The sequence below is a fragment of the Trichosurus vulpecula genome, chromosome 1, assembly GCF_011100635.1.
Source record: "Trichosurus vulpecula isolate mTriVul1 chromosome 1, mTriVul1.pri, whole genome shotgun sequence".
NCBI classification, from domain to species: Eukaryota; Metazoa; Chordata; class Mammalia; order Diprotodontia; family Phalangeridae; genus Trichosurus; species Trichosurus vulpecula.
Window position 1 is genome coordinate 12,456,726 of NC_050573.1, and position 19,611 is coordinate 12,476,336.

The 19,611-nt window shown below is 44.8% G+C and overlaps 1 protein-coding gene across 4 annotated transcripts in view; it reads right to left on the reverse strand.

Moving 5' to 3' along the window:
• LOC118847401 (sodium/glucose cotransporter 1-like) overlaps positions 1 to 19,611 on the reverse strand; it is a 55,662-nt gene that overhangs the window by 20,129 nt on the left and 15,922 nt on the right. For all 4 annotated transcript variants that reach the window (XM_036755879.1, XM_036755871.1, XM_036755861.1 and 1 more), the window contains exons 3-8: positions 18,979 to 19,083; positions 17,958 to 18,017; positions 16,583 to 16,687; positions 9,737 to 9,842; positions 3,599 to 3,679; positions 145 to 365 (exon numbers count right to left, since the gene is read on the reverse strand). In XM_036755879.1, coding sequence (XP_036611774.1) covers positions 145 to 365; positions 3,599 to 3,679; positions 9,737 to 9,842; positions 16,583 to 16,687; positions 17,958 to 18,017; positions 18,979 to 19,083 — 678 coding nt within the window. The remainder of the gene's footprint in view (positions 1 to 144; positions 366 to 3,598; positions 3,680 to 9,736; positions 9,843 to 16,582; positions 16,688 to 17,957; positions 18,018 to 18,978; positions 19,084 to 19,611) is intronic.

A 19,611-nucleotide genomic window follows, 5' to 3' on the forward strand; every position in this document is an offset into this window, starting at 1 on the left:
CTCAAACACACACATGCACACCCACACACTCACATTCATGCTCACACACATGTGCACAGGCACACACGTGTACACATGCACACACACACTAATATTCACACATGCTCACACTCACACACACCATCCCTCATTGGAGTCTCTTACCTGATCCGTGCACCAATACCACAGGGCAAGGACGGCAAGCCCAAAGGTAAGACCCGGCCAGGGGAGGTCACCGGTTATAGGATCACGAAACAGATGAAAGGAATCTGCCCTCGGTGTGTAGCACTCGGAAGGGGCAGTGAAGTTCCCCTCAGAGATTTTGCTTGGAATGGCTTTCATGTACTTCTCCATGAAGGCATTATAGCCCCCGACTTCACTAAAGGCTTTAAAAAAACCATGACAAACACTGGTGAGCAATCAGCCCCCACCCATGGCAATCCATCAATATCCAAGGAATACCCAAGGGGAAAGGGAACCTGGGCAGAAACACAGCTACTAGGCTAACTGATGGGAAACCTGAGCTCCAGTCCTGGATGGGCAAATCCTCTGCCCTCACTGAGCCTCAGTTTTCCCATCTGTATAATGAGGGGGAACTGGACTAGATTCTCTTTTAGGTCGCCTTCCAGCTCTGAAATTCAAAGATGAGTAGGTTTCTGGTGAGGAGAGGAGAAAGATCAGACTAGATGGAGGTCAAGAGGCCTCTCTCTCTACCACAAGCCCCCTGGGTGATCCTAGGCAAGGCTCATCTGTAAGAGGGGCCCCTCCCTGCCCACCACTCAGGCTTCCTGTGAGAACCAAATCAAATTATTCATTCAGTAAATGTTTCATTAAGCATCTGACAAAATCCAGTTTGTTCACTGCAAAGCCCTGTATAAATATGAAATTGTTTATTATTTTTAAATACCCCTCCTCAGTATATCAGAAAGGACAGTGAGGAAAATCTGAGTTCAAAATCCACCTCAAACCCTTACTAGCTATGTGGCCTTGGGCAAGTCAAGTGACTTCATTTCTGGTGAATTCCCTAGGTCTTCCTGACTGGGTCATAGATAGCGCTGCAATCTGTCTTAGGAGAAGGAGTTTCCCTATCTTTCTGGACTCCAGAATCAGACTCACACTGACTCCTCCACCCTTTCCCTGCCTCTGGGAGTGTGTGGACATGAACACACACACACACACACACACACACACACACACACACACACAGAGACATTCACACCAAAGAAATTGACTAAGGATGAATATGAAATCAAATCAAATCAAATTACCCATGTAACAAGGTAACTTAAGCTACAGCAAGAAAGACAGGTGAGGGAACGTGCCGTGGTCAGTCCCCAGCTGGAGTATGTATTTAGCTCTGGGTGCCCACGTTTAGGAAAGACCTTGGTTAGCAGGAAACCATCTCAGGGATGGACCACTAGGATGTGGGAGAGAGTTGGGGAATCAGCCACATGAACCCAGGCGGTGGGAAATGGGGATGTTTCATATGGGAAAGATAAAACTCATGGCAGGTTGTGACAAGTGACACTATCATGGGGAAAGAAGGATTCAATTTATTCTTTTTGGAGCCACAGAGAAGAACCAAGAGCAGTGGGTGGAAGTGGGGGAGGCAAATATAGGCTGATTTTAAAGAAAAAATCTTGGGGCAGCTAGGTGGCACAGAGAGTAGAGCACCGGCCCTGGAGTCAGGAGGACCTGAGTTTAAATCCGGCCTCAGACACTTGACACATTTACTAGCTGTGTGACCTTAATCCCAATTGCCCTGCCCCCCCCAAAAAAAAACTAAGAAAAACATCTTAACACTTAGAATGCTATCCAAGAGTGGGATGGAAATTTATAAAAATACAAGTCATTCCACAATTGATAAATGGTCAAAGGATATGAACAGGCAGTTTTCAGATGAAGAAATTAAAGCCATTTACAGTCATATAAAAAATGCTCCAAATCACTGTTGATTAGAGAAATGCAAATTAAAACAACTCTGAGCCACCACCTTACACCTATCAGATTGACTAATATGACCCCCAAAATGATAAATGTTGCAGAAGATGTGGGAAAATAGGAACACTAATGCATTGTTGGTGGACTTGTGAACTGATACAACCATTCTGGAGAACAATTTAGAACTATGCCCAAAGAGCTATAAAGCTGTGATTACCCTTTGACCCAGCAATACCACTACTAGGTCTGTATCCTGAAGAGATCATAAAAAGGGAAAAAACCCACATGTACAAAAATCTTTATGGCAACTCTTTGTGGTGGCAAAGAATTGGAAATTGAGGGGATGCCCATCAATCGGGGAATGGCTGAATAATTTGTGGTATGAATGTAATGGAATGCTATTGCTCTGTAAGAAATGATGAACAAGTGGATTTCAGAAAAACCTGAAAAGACCTACATGAACTGATGCTGAGTGAAGTGAGCAGAACCAGGAGAACATGGTACATAATAACAGCAACACTGTGTGATGACCAACTCTGACAGACCTAGCTTTTCTCAGCAATACAATGTTCTAAGACAATTCCGAAAGTCTCAAGATGGGATATACTATCCACATCCAGAGAAAAAACTATGGAGTCTGAATGCAAATCGAAGCAGACTATTTCCTCTTTTTTTTCTTTCTCACAGTTTTTCCCTTTTATTCTGATTCTTCTTTCACAATATGACTAATGTGGAAATATGTTCAACGTGACTGTACATGTACAGTCTTCATCAAATTGCATGCTGTTTTGGGGAGGGGGCAGGAAAGGGAGGGAGGAAAAAAATTGGAATTCAAAATCTTATAAAAGTGAAATCTGAAAACTATCTTTACATGTAATTGGAAAAAAACCAAAATACTTTTAAGGGAAAAAAGAGTGAGACAAACCATTCTGGTGAGTTTCTCCCTTGCTGGAACTCTTCCAGTAAAGCCTGGAAGACTATTTATTCTATGGAGGGGAAACTTTGGTCAGGACCTGGGTGAACTAGATGACTTGGGATGGTCTTTCCAACTGAGATTTTGACAGCAAGCAAATCTTGCAGTCTCAAGGCCACATGTGGCCCTCTAGGTCTTCAAGTATGGCCCTTTAACTGAATCCAAACTTCACAAAACAAATTCCCTTAATAAAAGGATTTGTTTGGTAAAACTTGGACTCAGTCAAAAGGGCACACCCAAGGACCTAGAAGGCAACATGTGGCCTCAAGGCCATAGATTCTCCACTCCTGATCTAGGCTGCTCTCTGAATGAGTCCCATACTGATCCCTGATCACCCAAATTTCAATCATGAGAAAAGGTGTCCTCTGTTCCTACATAACTAATTATTCACTCATTTTGTATATTAAAATGAGCTCATCTTCCTTCTTGGAATTAAAAAGGATGTGTACTTCTGGGATTTCGCATTTTTTTTTCTGAGAAGGGAACACTAAACCCCCCTCCCCTAATCTCACTCTCTTTTTGTCCCTGTGGGACAAGTAGCCTTCCCAGGCAAAGCCACAAGATCATTAGTCCCACAGCTCATCCTGCCCTACTCCACTTCCCGTCTCTCCCTAAATCCAAATCCCAATTCAGAGGTGGCCAGTGTTTTTAGGATTTCCCTCCCCCCCCCCCACATACCGCAAAACATTCTCCAGTCTCACTTACCAATCCCTGTCAGGATGAAGCACCCCACCACCATGATCAAAGTCTGTAAGGTGTCTGTATAGATCACAGCTGCCAAGCCCCCTGGTAAGCAGAAGGAAACAAAATTAGACTCCATCAGAGGACTGTTTTTCAAGAGCCCTGGGCTTGGAGTCAGGACATGTTGGATTCAAATTGGATCAATGCCAGCTGTGTGACCCTGGACAGGTCACTTTATCTTTTTCATCTCAGTCTCTTCATCTGTAAAATGGGGGAAATAATAGTACCTACTTCACAGGATTGTTGTGAAGATTAAGTCAGTGTCTCCCGGGCTATTTGGGACAAGTTTGGAGACAATGGAAGTGAACAAATAAGTAGTCATGTAATGATAATGATGGTGGTGGTGGCAGCGGCTGCGGCGGGGGCGGCGGCGATGGAGGTGGTGATGGTGGTGGCGGCGGTGGTGGCGGCGGTGGTGGCGGCGATGGTGGCGGCGGTGGTGATGATGACAGTGATGATAATGATGACGTTGACGAGGAAGATGGTTGGTTCGTTGTTGTCTTTCATTCTCGAAGAGGACCAAATTTACATCACTATGCTAGAGTCAGGATTCAGTGTGTCTAGCTGTAGCAGATCAGACCAATATGAGACCAGAATGTTCTCCCACAGATCAGGCGCAAATAGTCCATGTGAGCTTTTGGGGTGGATACTCTAAATTTGCACATATTGTGTTTCCTTTGAGCTGTTTCAATTCTGTTTTGCTCATAGAGCACAGCACCTTCTCTGATGTGGGCACACCATGCTGAGCAGTCCTGTGCCAGTGTCTCCCATGTCACACAATCAATTCCAAAGTTTTTAAGAGAGTATCCTTGTATAGCTTCTTCTGACCACCTTGTGAATACTTGCCCTGTGTGAGTTCTCCATAAATCAGTCTTTTGGCAAGTATATGTTTTGCATTCAAACGACATGGCCAGCCCATTGGAGTTGTGCTCTCTGAAGCAGAGTTTGAATGCTTGGCAGCTTAGTTCGAGTAAGGACCTCAGTGTTTGGTACCTTCTCCTGCCAGGTGATCCTCAGAATCTTCCTAAGACAATTCAAATGGAAGCCCTTCAGTTTCCTGGCATGGCGCTGGTAGACTGTTCAGGTTTCATACAACAATGAGGTCGGCACAGCGGCTCTGTAGACCTTCAGTTTGGTAGTCAGTCTAATACCTCTTCTCTCCCATACTTTCCTTTGGAGCCCCCCAAACACTAAGCTAGCTCAGGCAATGCATGCATCAGCCTCATTATCAATGTGTACATCCCTGGAAAGTGCACTACCAAGGTCAGTGAACTTATGCACAGCACTCAGAACTTCTTCATTTGCTGTAACGAATGGTTCCACATATGGATGGTGTGGTAGTAGCTGATGGAGCACCTTTCTTGGTGTTAGTTGTTAGGTCAAAATTAGCACAAGCAGCACAGAATTGATCTATACTTTGTTGCAGGTTATACGGCAAGAGGAGTTTATCCCCCAGGAATTCAAGGACACTTCCATTGTCCATCTCTATAAAGGTAAAGAAAATCGATTGTCCTGTGACAATCATGGCGGGGGGGGGGTCTCTGTTAGTCATTGCTGGCAAGATTTTTGACAGATTCCTGCTTAATAGGCTGATCCTTCACCTGGAAGATGGTCACCTGAGAACCAGTGTGGCTTCAGAAAGGGCCAAGGAGCAATCGATGTGGTGTTTGCTGTCCAACTCCCGGAGAAATGCCAGGAGCAGAACAGAGGTCTGTACACATTTGTAGATCTGACCAAGGCCTTTGATACTGTCAGTCGTGAGGGCTTATGGAAAAGTATGTCAAAATTTGGCTGCCCGGAGAAGTTCATCAGCATTGTACATCAATTTCACGATGGCACGCTGGCCCGGGTTCTAGATAATGGACAGTACCCTCATGCCTTCCCAGGCACCAGTGGAGTGGAACAAGGCTGTGTGCTTGCTCTCATGCATGATGTTTTCAGCCACATTGTCAAATGCTTTCGGTGAGGATTAACGTGGCATCAAGGTCAGCTACCGCACTGATGGTAAATTCTTCAACTTGAAAAGGCCACAAGCCAAGACCAAAGTGGAGGGAGTGTTGGGGCATGATTTTCTGTTTGCGGGCGATTGTGCACTCAGTGCAGCCTCTGAAGCTGAGATGCAACAAAGTATGGATCAATTCTCTGCTGCTTGTGCTAATGTTGGCCTAACAACACCAAGAAAACACTGCTGCTATTTGGATGTGAGTTTGGATGCTGAGTTCTCTTGCAACAGAGCTACATGTCTTTCAGGATTCTGTGTTGTCTGTAAGTGCACACACATTCCAATGGCGATGTTCATTATGAAGATTGGGGATTATGATGAGGATGACGATGGTGATGGTGATGATGATGATGATGACAATGACCTACTATGCGCCAGGCACTGTACTAAGCACTTTACAAATGTTACCTCATTTGATCCTCACCACAACCCTGGAGGGTGGGTGCTATTGTTAAATCCATTTCACAAATGAGATAATAGAAAACACTTGGCAAGTCTTACAGGGCCATAAAAATTTGAGTCATACTTACAGTGGCACATTAGACAGAGAGGCAGCTGCAGGGTCTGTAAGTCTTACCTCTGACTCATACTGGGCAGCCAGGTGGTGCAATGGGCAGAGCACCCAGTATGGAGTCAGGAGGACCTGAGTTTAAATCCGCCTCAGACACTTACTAGCTGTGTGATCCTGGACAAATCACTATTTCCCTCAGTTTCCCTAAATGTAAAATCTGGATAATAATAGCACCTCTCTCGCAGGGTTGTGGTGAGGATCAAATGAGATAGTAATTGCAAAGCACCTAACACAATATCAGGCACATAGCAAGTGCAGTATAAATGTTGGCTATCATTGTTATTAGTAGCTGTGTGACTCTAGGCAAATCACTAAACCTCTCAGTGCCCAAGGCAACTCTTTAAAGGTGTGAGGTACATACCAATCTGACCTGCATCTGCTTTGGTGAAGGAAGTTTCCATCCATACTTGGAGGCCCTCTAACCAATTTATTCACAAGTCCAGACCCCGCCCCCAAAATGTATTATTGTTTTTGGAAGCAACATGAATGGAGGCAAAGCCAAGATGGTGGAAGACCTGGAAGTAGTAGAAGCAAGCTGCTCTCCATAAAATTCCAAACAGAGCTAAGAAACAATGCACCAGATCAAACACTGATGTGAAAAGCTGGAAGCAATGTGGCACAATGGAGACAGCCCTGACTGGAGTCAGAGGACCTGGGTTCAAATTCTAATTATGCCATGTGCTACCTGGTGACCTTGGGTAATTCACTTATCCTCTAAATGCCTCAATTCCTCATCTCATCTGTGAAATCAGCTTGCGACTTTGACTGAGTCCCTTCTCTTCCACCTCAGTTTCCTCCTCTATAAAATTTGGAGACTGCACTAGATGACATTGAAATCTTTGATCAATTCACTCTCCTTCTACTAAACCATCAGCTATATCCCTCAGCTTCTGCTTGTATAGGCGAAGAACCCCACTCTTACCCCAGAAATAGCTTCAAAACCACTAGGAGGAGAGAACAAGAAAATTGGATCTATTCTAGAGGACCCTTCCTCAGTTCTTCCCGCCCCCACCCCCACCCCACCATGTTTGCATACGAGCACCCGCCAATGCACTTTGGAGGAAAGCCTGCATTAACTATTTGGCCACAAGAGGGAGCTGGTGTGTCAGCAGAGTGATATGATTAGTCTGAAAATCATGGACCACTGTAGCTTGATAGAATCAAAGGGCTCATACAAGATCATAGATCTTGTACAAAGAGGGAACTTAAACGCCATCTGGCCCAATCCCACATTTGACAAATGAGGGAACTAAAGTCCAGAAAGGTTGGGTGACTTACCCAGGGCCACACAACTAGTAAGAGTTAAAGTCAGGATTTGAATTCAGTTACTCTGAGTCCAAATACAGCATGCTTTCCACTTGATCTTCTCATGATGAGGAAATTCAGTGCATGACTAAATGCGAACAGGTTGCCTTAGAATTTAGTGAATCTCCCTTCCCTTCCCCTGCCCAACAGAAATTCTTTAAGCAAAGGTTGGATGTCATAGAAGGGGTCAAATCCAAGTCTGGATTGGACTCGGTGGCCACTGAGGTCCCTTCGACCTGGGAGATGTTCCTTCTCCATCTCCTTGGCTGAATCTTCATCCAGGTCATTCCCACAAACAGTGGGGGCCTGCAAGGCTCTGCTCTGGGTGATCCTCTTCTCCTTCTAGATAATCTCCCTTAGTCACCAGTCCCCATGGGTTTGATGATCATCTCTATGAAAATGCTTCCCGGATCTACAAATCCAGCTCCAATCTCTCTCCTGAGCTCTGTGTCACCAACAGTCCATTATTACACATCTCAAACTGGGTGTCCCACAGTCATCTCAAACTCAACACATCCCAAATTGAACTCATTCTCTTTCCTCCAAATCAAAACTTCCCCATTACTGTCGAGGTCACCTCCATTCTCCTTGTCACCAAGGCTCACAACCTCAGTATCATCATCTCTCCTCACTCTCATTCTTCCCGCATATACAATCTGTTGTCAAATCTTGTCATTTCTATATTCACAGTATCTCTCACATTTATCCCCCTTCTCCTCTGACACTGCCCCTACCTGGTGCAGACCCTCATCTCCTCACACCCATCCCAGTGACCTGCTGGGAGGGGTCTGCCTGCTTCAACTCTCTCCCCACTCCAGCCATTCCACCATTCAGCAACTAAAGTGATTTTCCTAAAACAAAGATCTGACCATGTCACCCATCCTGGTCAATAAATCCAGATGCTCTGTTGCCTCCAGGATAGAATATAAAATCCTCTATTTGACACTGAAAGCTCTTCACCACCTGGCCCCTTTCTACCTTTCCAGTCTTTTCACATCTTATTCCCCTCTAAACTCTTGGTGATCCAGCTACATTGGTTTACATGGTGTTCCTCAAACACAATACTCTACCTCTCATCTTTGTACCTTTGCACTGGTTGTGTCCCCTCCCTGAAATGCCCTCCCTCCTCTCCTACACCTCCTGGCTTCCCTCAAGACTCACCTCAAATCCCACCTTCTGGAGGAGGCTTTTTCTAGTCCCCCTAGCTGCTCATGCCTTCCGCTTTGAGATTACCTCGCATTTACACTAGATGAAGCTTGTATGCCCTGCTTTATTTGTATGTTGTCCCTCTCCTTAGATTGTGAGCTCCTTGAGGGGAAGCACTGCTTTTGCCTTTCTTTGGGTTCTTGGCTGCCAGTTCTAGTAAGTCCTTAATAAGTGCTTGTTAACTGGTCTGCTGACATGAGTTTTGGAATTCAGAGGTGCCCAGCCCCAGGTTACAAAGGAAGAAAGTGTCTGTGCCAGAACTGGTACCATGGAGAGCACTGAGCTTGGAATTTAAACTCTCACCTCAGATCCTTGCTAACTAGCTGTGTGAGCTTGAGCAAACCAGGTCATTTCTCTGAGCCTCAGTTTCCACATCTGTAGCATCTCCCATGTGAAGTTCCTGTGAGGCTCAATGAGATTCCACATGTCAGGCATGTGGCAAACATTTCAGCAGCTCCATATCTCAGTTGTTAATGTGATTAATACGATTATTACTAACACTAATTAATAATTAATCATCCCAGGGTTTTTGTGAAGATAAATAAGCTAATGATTATAAAATGCTCTGGAAACTTTGAAGTGCTATATAAATGTTGGCTCAGATCTGCTAATTGCTACCTGGCATTTGGATATGGCATTGGAGTCAGACAAACCCGGTTCTAATTCTGCTTCTCACACTGGGTGAACTTGGATGATCCCTCCCATTTCCAGGGCCACAGCTGGTCCCATCCAGGCTCGATATCTCATTCCAGCTGGCCGGGCCACAGTTACCTCCTCCCTACCTGCCTGTAGTGCACGTGGCCCCTGCGTATCTTGAGGACATTCAGCTGAGGCCTTGTCTTATATCAATACCTAATAATTTTTTGGATGTAAATTTTCTCTCCAACCAACCCTTGATCCTTGAGAGCAGAAAGTGCTCTCCCACTCCAACTGCTCTGTGTTTCTCCAAAGTGCCTGGCACAGAGCTGGCCACACACAGCACACTCCAAGACTGCTCCCCCTCTTCCCCATATCTTACCTGTAATAGTATAAAGGCCTGTGATGAGCAGAAGAATAATGATGGCCAGGTACAGGTTGATTCCCAAGGCCAACTGAATGAACATGGCTCCTGAGAAGATGTCAGCCTGAAAAAGAGAAAGGGCCATCACAGTCAATGCGTACATGATAGAATTCATGGTACTTTAGCATCATGCCAATATCAAACTTCCCCATTCAGGTAAATGGAGTCGCCATTTTCCCAGGCACCCAGGATCACCACCTCAGAGTTCCCCTGGGATCTTCCTTCCAAAGATCCCCAGTCTGTTGTCAAGTTTTGTTGACTCCCCATCCACACCCTCTCTCCCATCCTCACTCTGCTCACACTGCCCAAGTTGAGAAAGCTTGGACATATCCTCCCACCTGAGGACTCTCCTGGTGGCCCATAGTGTCTCCCCTGACACCCCAAGTAATCACCTCATATTCATTTTGTCACTTTTGCATATGAGAGACAGTGTTGTATAGCAGCAAGGAAGACCTGGGTTTGAGTCCTGCCTCTGACATCTTACCTGTGTGACCCTGAGTAAATCTCTTATCTCCTCAGAATTCTAGCCAAGTCTCTTCTATTATAAGTTGCAGAAGAGGCACTGACTTACATTAGTGAAGAGTTTCCTCCTCCAGGAACTCTCTAGGCCAATGAAATCATTGATTCATACCACATTCTTAGGAACAAGTTGGAGTATACAAGTTGTATACCCCAGCAGAAGGTAAGCATCCTGAGGGCAGGAACTGCTTCATTTTGTCTTTTTGTCCTTAGCACCTAGCACAGTGCTTGGCACATAGTAGGTCCTTCATAAATACTTTTTGAGAAGATGGCTCTCATTCCTGAAGCCCAGCTGTTCCCAGGAATCACTCAAGAGCATCTGTGGGACTGGGATGATTGATTATAGAGCCCCCAAAGATTTCAGATCATTTCCTCTCTATCCCCCCATATCAACAATGCAACCACCTGCTTCTTAACTAAGGTGTCATAATTAGATGTGCCTTCCCAAAGTTATCACCTGCCAGAGCTAAAAGCTGCTTTAGGCCATCTAGTCAAAATTCTTGGCTGATACTAGAATCTACATCATGAGAAGCATGTGCTTGAAAACCTCCAGTGACAGGGAACTCACAACTTTCTAAGCCAACCCATTCCACTATGGGACAGCTGTCATTGATCCGAAGTGTTCCCTGATAACAAGGTGAAATCCATTTCTTTGCAACATCCTTTCAATGGTCCTGGCTCTGCCCTCTGGGGCCAAACAGAGGTTTATTCCTTCTATGAGGTAAGCTTTCAAATGCTTGAAAGTTGCTCTTATGTCCCATCCCCCCCAAGTCCTCTTTTCTCCAAATTAAATATCTTTATTATAGCTTAGATGCCAGGCCTCCCTCATGCTCATCATCCTCCTCTCTACATTCTCTGGATCAATGCCCAATCCAGTTAAAATCAAACTCCCTTGTTTCCAGATAAGGAAAGTAAAGCCCACAGAGAGGAAGGTACTTGTGTAATGAAATGGAATAGGCCTTTTTAAGTACCTACTATGTTCCGGGCACTGTGTTAAACATTGTTTACAAATACTATCTCTTAAATAATATTATAGATTGTATAAATATTACCTCTTTAATAATACACAGTATTTATAAATATTTGATCTTCACAACAACCCTAGGAGGTAGGTACTATTATGATCCCTATTTTACAGTTGAGGAAACTGAGGCAAACAGTAAATAGTGATATGCCCAGGATCACACTGCTAATAAGTGTCTAAGGCCAGATTTTAACTCAAGTTGAAATTTAGGTCTTGGTCCAGTGATCTATCCACTGTCCCACCAGCTGCCTCTTCCTTGTGGAAGGTCACATAGTGGGTTCTTATCCTGCTACAGTCAGTCAGCTGTGTGGTCTTTGCTAAGTAGTTTCCACATCTGTCAATTGAGGGGAGAGAAAAAGATAATCGCTAAGGGCCTTTCCACCTCTGGCATCCTAGCCCTCCGGGATTCTGAGTGATGGCCAGGGAGGAAGAGGGCAGGATGCTTAAGGAGAACTCAGCCTCAGCTGGAATCTGGCAGGGCCCTCACTGATTCAATGCCAGGTCCATGCATTGGTGAGAGCCATCCCCTGTGCGTTGAGAGCCCCTCTTCCTCATCTCCTACATGACTGCTCACAAGGCTTGGATAAGATGTGAGTTACTGCCTCTGTTCCTTCTGATGACATGGAGAACAACAGGCTTTGCCTTCCTATATTCTGTATGTCTTGTATGTTCCTAGATATTTATTTACATGGCTCCTGAGCTCCTTGAGAACAGGGGTTGTTTTTTGCTCTTTTTTGTATCCCTAGTACAGTGCCTGGCACATGGTGTTTGCTGACTGACTAGCCATCTTCCCTGCTACTGCCTCCTAGGGTCCTCTAGACCTTACTGTCTTCCCCATCTCTATTTCTGGAATCCCACCAGTACCTACCCATGTGCTACCCTACCATCTGACCTACCGATCAACTGACAAATGTTTATTAAGAGCCTACTATGTGCCAAGCAATGGGGATACAAGTATCCAGAATGAACAACCCCTGATCTCCAGATTTCATTCTAATGGGGGATACAAGCACATATATAACTGTTTACAGTATTGATAGAAAGGGATTCTATATAAATATATACAAAGGGGGAAAATACAAGGTGTTTGGGGAGGGAGGGTACCAGAAGTTGGGAGAATTGGGCAAAGCCTCATATAGAAAACAGCACTGGAACCATATAGCAAAGCAAGTGACAAAGTCTATGAGGCAGAGATAAGGAGGTAGTGCATTGCAGGCATTGGGGATGGCCCCTGCAAAGGAGTGGAGAGAGGCCAGGCTGGGTGGATGGAAGAATTGGGGGCAGGGAGGGCGACACTGTGAGGCTAGCCTGGGGCTGAAGAGAGATATCTGAAGTGTATCCTGGCGGCAACAGGAAGCTTCTGGAGTGGAGTCCTGGGGAGTCACATGCTAAGATCAGAATTTTCACTTAAGGATGTTACATCGTTAAGAAGCCCTGAACCTCAATGTCTGCCTGACTAGTTAACTCTTGAGATTCCTTGGCCTTTCCATCCACTCTACGACTGGGCTCTCTTTATGAGTTGTCTTTGAAAACACAGACTAGTTCCCTTTGACGATTTATATCCCCACTACTTATGTGCTTGGCACCTAGTAAGCACCTGAGAAAGTCATTCATTCCTCTTCTTCTGTCGAAATCCTTCTTTTCCATCAAGGACCCAGCTCAGTTGCCACTCCCTCCACAACTGAATGTTCTCTCTGTCTTTGTTTCTATCTGTGTGTGTGTGTGTGTCTGTCTGTCTGTCTGTCTGTCTGTCTCTCCATCTCCCTCCCTCTCTCTCTGTCTCTGTTGGTCCCTCTCTCTCCTCTACTTCTCCTTCCTTTTCTTCCTCTAGTTCTCTCTTCTTCCTCTTCTCTCCCTTCCTCTCCCTCCTCCTCTTCCTCTTCTTCTTTTCTTTCTTTCCTTCCTTCCTTCCCTCTTTCTCTCCCCTCTTTCCTCCCTCCCTCCCCTTCTCTCCTACCTACTGAAATAGTGGTTTGTACTGGGCCCATCATTGAAATTTTCCCCATCTATAAAATACAGTTTTCATCTCCCCCTACAGTGTCTAAAACCCTGTATTTCCAAGTTCCTGGGCTCTCTCTCTCTCTGTCTCAGAGTCCTTTGTATCTGGAGCCTTGACATTGCTCTGGAGTCACAGAGCCATAGAATTCAGAACTGACTCTCCCTCCACTCTCTGAAGAGGTGGGGGACTATAGGTATAGAATAGGACATATGGTGTCAGGCTGGCTGGTTTTCTTGATGCACTTTTTCTTTATTTTTTATTCTTTTTGTCATAAGATTTTTAAAAGAATTTAGATACAGAAAGTCTCAAAGATCCAGTCCAACTTTTTCATCTTACAGAGAAGGGAAATGGAGGCCCAGAGAAGGGAAGAAGAGAACTCTAGCCCTGTGGATGAACCTTCAGGCTCTGGACAGTAATTGAGAAGGTCTGCTTTTATGGGTGCCATGCAGGGGAATGGGAAGATTCCTGGACCCTCTGAAGAGGAGCCAGAGGAGGGCAAGCAGAAAAGTGAAGGACATCAAGGTCAAATCATGAGGACTGAGTGAAGAAAGTGAGGGTGGTTAGTTTGAAAAAGAGAAGACTCAGGTTGGGGGGGCAGGGATGGCAGCTCCCTTCAAGCACTTGAAGGCCTGTCTTGTGGAAGAGAGATTAGCTTTGCTCTTCTTGAAGCCAGAAGGCCAAACCAACATCAGTGAGGTGAGACAAAAAGACCATTATAGGATAGACCACTAGGGGGCACAATAGTGCACAGAGCACCAGGCCTAGAATCAGGAAGACTCATCTTCCTGAATTCAATTCCAGCCTCACACTTCTTACCTGTGTGACCCTGGTCAAGACATTTCATCCTGTTTGCCTCAGTTTCCTCATCTGTAAAATGAGATGGAGAAGGAAATGGCAAACCACTCCAATATCTCCGTCAAGAAAATGCCAGTTGGGGTCACAGAGAGTCAGACAAGACTGAAAAATGAGTGAACAACAAACACAAAAGGAAATAGGCTTCCTAGCCATAAAAACTGTCTAAAGGTGGCTGCCCTTGATAGATATACCCTCTATCAAACTGCTTATCCTTTTAGGGAAAGGGGGGAGGGGAGAGGAGGAGAAAAATTTGGAACTCAAAATCTTGCAAAAATGAATGCTTAAAAAAATTGTCTTTCATAGAAGTGGCAAAAAAATACTATTTTTTTAAAAGTGTCTGCCCTGGGAGGTAGCAAGGGCTGGGGGACCAGTTGTCAGGGGTATGGCAGAGGAAATTGTTGTTTACATACAGGTTGGACTAGATGCCTCTGAGGGTCCTCCCAACTCAGATTGAGGCTTTCTGTGAAATCCCACTGGGAGGGCAGTCACCTACACCACCCACATTGAGGACAGCCCCATTAGCATCCCAGTCCCTGTCAAACTCAGAGGACAAATCCATGTGCATGCAGATAGCCTCTGCCAGCATCCAAGCCTGGGTTAGCCTTACAAATGGTTGGGGAGCTCCAGGGTGAGTCTAGCTTAATCAGTAACCAGAGTCAAGGGGTTGGAGGAGGGAGGTGAGAAAGGTCAGTACTTTTAGGTTAATTTATATTATTATCCTAAGCATAGATGCAGAGGGCAAAGAGTGGTCTGTCATGGCAACTGTGACTCACAGCCCCTCATCACCAGCTGAACTGTGGACTTGGTGGCTCCAGAGAAGGGCTGAGCCCAGCTCCCCTCCTACAATGTGCTTACTACACACGCATCAGCAAGCACATCTAACCAGAGCCATTAGCATACTACCTTGGAGAAGGTCCCCACTGGAAGGGATCTCAGAGCCCATCAAAGCCAACCCTTTCATTTTACAAGTGGGGAAACTGAGACCTAGAGAGAGGAAATGGCTTAGCTAAGGTCACACAGAGAGTAAGCACAGAAATCTGAACCCTCATCTTCTGAGTCCAGATCTAATTTCTCTCCTTTCTTTCTCTATTTATTTCCATATGTGTATGTAGTTTCTCCTATTAGGCTGTAAATCCTGGAAGTCAGGGACTATTTTCTGCGCTTTTGTACCCCGAGTACTTAGCACAGTGCCTGACCTTAATAAATGTTTGTTGACCATTGACTGACTGAATGATGTACAACCCTATGATGAGCGCACATATTAGGCACTTGGTAAGTATTTATTTAATTGAATTCAGTTGGATAAAATTGAATTGCACTTGTAAAGAAGCCAAAGCAGAAGTAGAAGAAGGAAGTAAAGAAGATATGTGAAGATTTCAGTCTCTATTCCCAAGAGAAATCCTCTCAACTATTTTCACAGCCCCACCCCCCAAGCTGATCCTGTCTTGCTCCTTGTTTTGTCATCCTAAATCAGTGACAAGGGACAGGGAACTCCAAGGACCTGGATTCAAATCCTACCTCTCATTTACTGCTTGGCTGGTTTCAAGCAAGTCAATTCAGTTTCTCGGGGTTTCCATATTCTCATTGGAAAAATAAGAGGTTTGAACTAGATGACTTCCAAGGGCCCTCTGAACTCTGAGACTGGGAGTGGCTGGTTTCTGCCTTGCTGGAGAAAACCCTCCCACCCATAAAGTCACAGATCTATTTGAATTCTGAAGAAGAACAGATCCTATACCAATGAATTTCTTGAAACTCAGTCTCCAACTATATTTTCAGCCTATACCATTCAAAAAGATAATGAATGAATGAATGAATGAATGGATGGATGATAAATTCTATCTCTTGATTCATCTCCATGTAAGGGAGAATTTTATATTTTTATCTTGCTAAATCCAGGTTCATGGCATTTCACAAAATTCCATCTTTCTCCTTTCCTACAGGAGAGGTAACAACATGGTATAGCAGGAGTCAGGACACCTAGGTTAGAGGCTCAAATCCCACAATTCTCCTTGAGGAACTGATGCCCATGGGAAGTTGTGACACCTGGAACTCCATTTTCACATCAGTAATACAAGCACAATAATTCTTGCATTAAGGGGTTGCCATGGAGAAAGCACTTTGTAAACCTTGCTGTGTTCAAGAAACGGAAATTATTAAGGAAGGGGAATGGGAAGGAGATGAGGGAAGAGAAGGGTGGTAGAGGAGGAAATATTACAAAGTTGTGTTATCATAGATGATCCTAGGATTGCCCCCAGGTCAAAAAAACTCCGTGGGTCTGTACTCCTAAGTTGTATAACTCATGAGGCCCCACCAGTGTGTTTACCTTAATTCTCATCAGCCAGAGGATACAATTAGCTTAAAGCAAAGACATTCACTGAAATGGCATAGTCAGGGGAGAAGAACTCACCGAGATCTTGGTAAAAATGTAAATGATCAAAGAAAGGAGAGACAGGTAGATTTGTATGCGCTTCCCACCAAATCGCTTCCTTAGGTATTCTGGCATTGTCACCACCTGTAATATATGCAAGATATAAAATCAGTACTAGAAAAGTCACATAGAATTCTAAAAGACAGGAAATTTACCTTGTCAAAGATAGCATCAATCCATAATTCTGAGTTCCCAGGCCCTAGTTTAGTAATGGCTGGGCTAGAGTAAGTTCTGGCTTGACTGAGAATTCCCACTAGTCTATTTGCTCATGGATAATAAAGATGATGTATTATATATAAATAATAAAGGTACTATAATAAAGAAACAAGTTTCTTTAGGTGCATATATGGAAGCACACTCTGAATCCTGGGAACCCTGAAGAGCAAAGTGTATCCTATACATATTCCTACAATCACACAGGAACTACTTCCAACTTATGTGGGAGAAACAGAAAAGAGAAGGACTCAGAATGAACAAGCAGAAAAAGGAAATTGTGATCTGAAGGGGATTCAACTTGCAAAGAAGGCTGAAGATTGAATTTGGGAAAGAGAAATTTGGGAGAACTAGAGATGAGGCCAAAGGAGAACCATCTGTGTGAAAGGAGATGGAGGGATCAATGGGAAGGAGGAAAAGGAGTAAGGTAAAAAGGTTCCTGAAGAGCAGAACCCAAGGAAAGGAAAAGGCAGATGGTGAGACAAGTACAACCAGTGCATAAAACAAATAGGTGAAGCAATTAAGCATTTAGTAAGGAAAGAGAAGGAACAGCAGGAAGGTTTTGGAAGAAAGTTGGATCGGCAATCTCATGCACATTTACACTCACACATGCCTGGAATCTCTCAGACACAGGAAAAAATTCTGAAACCAGCACTTGGTGCACACTTACACACATTGACACACATTGACACAACTGGAGGTGAACACCTCCACATTGACACATATGCACACTTGTAGGCACACTCTCCCACACATTTCCACATATACACACAAACATTAAACTGTTGTATCCATTCACAAGTGTACTTGTGGGCAGACCACTTCTCTCATGCACACAGACACTCTCTCATTATTTTGTAGCTTCCCCCACACTGACACCAGATGAACATTTGCCAGGTGTGATGCAGAAGGAATTTTCATCCCGGTAGAAGTTGGACTGTATGGGTTCTGAGGTCCTTTCCATCAATGAAATCCTGTGGTTCTGAGCCAGTCAATACCTTGGGAACTCGGGGCCAAAGACCGAAAGCTAAACTTTCTCTACTGCCTCACTGGGAAAAGTCACATGTGTTTCCCAGGATTCTATCAGCCCACCTTCAACACTTGCATGTAGGTAACCAAGTCACAGAGTACAAATACTCACCCCAGCCCTGATGTAGATTGGTACAAACACCCAGCCCAAGACAACCACAAGCACAAGGGCCTGAAACCAAGAAGGAAGCCTTTAGAAAACTGCACAATCTGTCTCCCATCCTGGCCTATGCATTACCTGAGAACCCAATGACCCCAGAGAGTTTCAACTAAGATGGGTCAACAGATGACCCAGAGATGTCTTTTGGCATCCAGTACAATATAATTCAGGCTTTCCTTTCCTTTGACCATAAAGAAGCTTAAGGATAGAATTTCTTGGATAGCACATATAGTCTGGAAGACTCCCCATTCAATGGCCCCAGTGGGGACTAGACTTGGTGGACAATGAAGAAGACTCAGAAGGTTCCACATTCTCAGTAGAGACCCAAGGCTAGCAAGATCTTCTGAGCCCCAGATAAGGCTACATCCTTACCTTTCAAAAACAATCTAATGAAAATGTTTAATGATGGAAGGGCCACATCACTGACAAGAGCTGATGGGGGGGTGGTTGTGGGGTCAAAAGAAAGATAAAAGTAGCAATGATATTATTGCAATTTGCTATATGTCACAGGCCAAGTCATTTCTTCTCTCTGTGCCTTAATTTTCTTCTCTGTAAAATGAGGAGCTTGGTCTAAATATATTCCTTTCCCAAATCTGACATTCTCAATTCCAAGGCCCCTCCCAGCACTGACATTACCTGGAGAGCCCTGACATTCTCTGTTCTAAGGGCCCTTCCAGCTCTGACATTCTGTGTTCTAAGGGCCTTCCCAGCCCTGACATTCTTAGTTCTAAGGACCCTCCCAGCCCTAACATCCCCTGTTCTAGGGCCCCTCCCAGTTCTGACTATGCTGTTCTAAAACAACTCCAAGCTCTGACATCCATATCCCAAGGGCCTTCCCAGCCCTAACATCCCCTGTTCTAGGGTCCCTCCCAGCTCTGCCGTCCATGTCCTAAGGCCCTCTCAGCTCCAACATTTTCTCTTCTCTATCTGGAGCTGTTCCTCCTAACTCCAACATTCCATGTCTCTTACTCACATTCCATTCAAAGCCTCCTATAGCAATGCCTGATGCTGCTCCAGTTCCAGCCAGCCCCACAAGCTGGCCACTGCCAATGTTACTGGCAAAGAGAGAAGCGCCAATCTGGAAGAAAAGACAAACCAAGTCAGAATCCCTCATGCTGGACCCTTAGAGATCATCTCATAAAAGATCCATTCACTGGAGCTCTGGTCATCATCAGGAGCCATGATAGAGAACAAGGACCTGGCCAAGATGGAGCTCAATCTGGACTTAATCCTAACCTGAATGGGAGGAACTCTGAGATAATGCTCATGAGAGTTATGGAATCTCCCAGGGCTGGGAGAAGCTGAGGGGAGAGGATCCAGACAGATGATCCATCAGAAAATCTGTGCTTCCTTAGCACCATCCACTGTGTCCAACCCTAGGCTCAGTAAGGCTGCAGAGGCTGCAGCAAAAGCCCCCAAGGAAATCATGGTTTTGCTGGGAAGAGAAGATGCATGTGTATGAAACAGGGAACAGGATGGAGCTGTCTTGATTTAAGTAACAAATTGCATGGTTCATGGAGAACACAAGAACACCAAGTTCTAGGTTGTATTCTACCACAATTTTATTGTGGGACCTAGGGTTCCCTCTCTGAGCCTCATCTCCCTC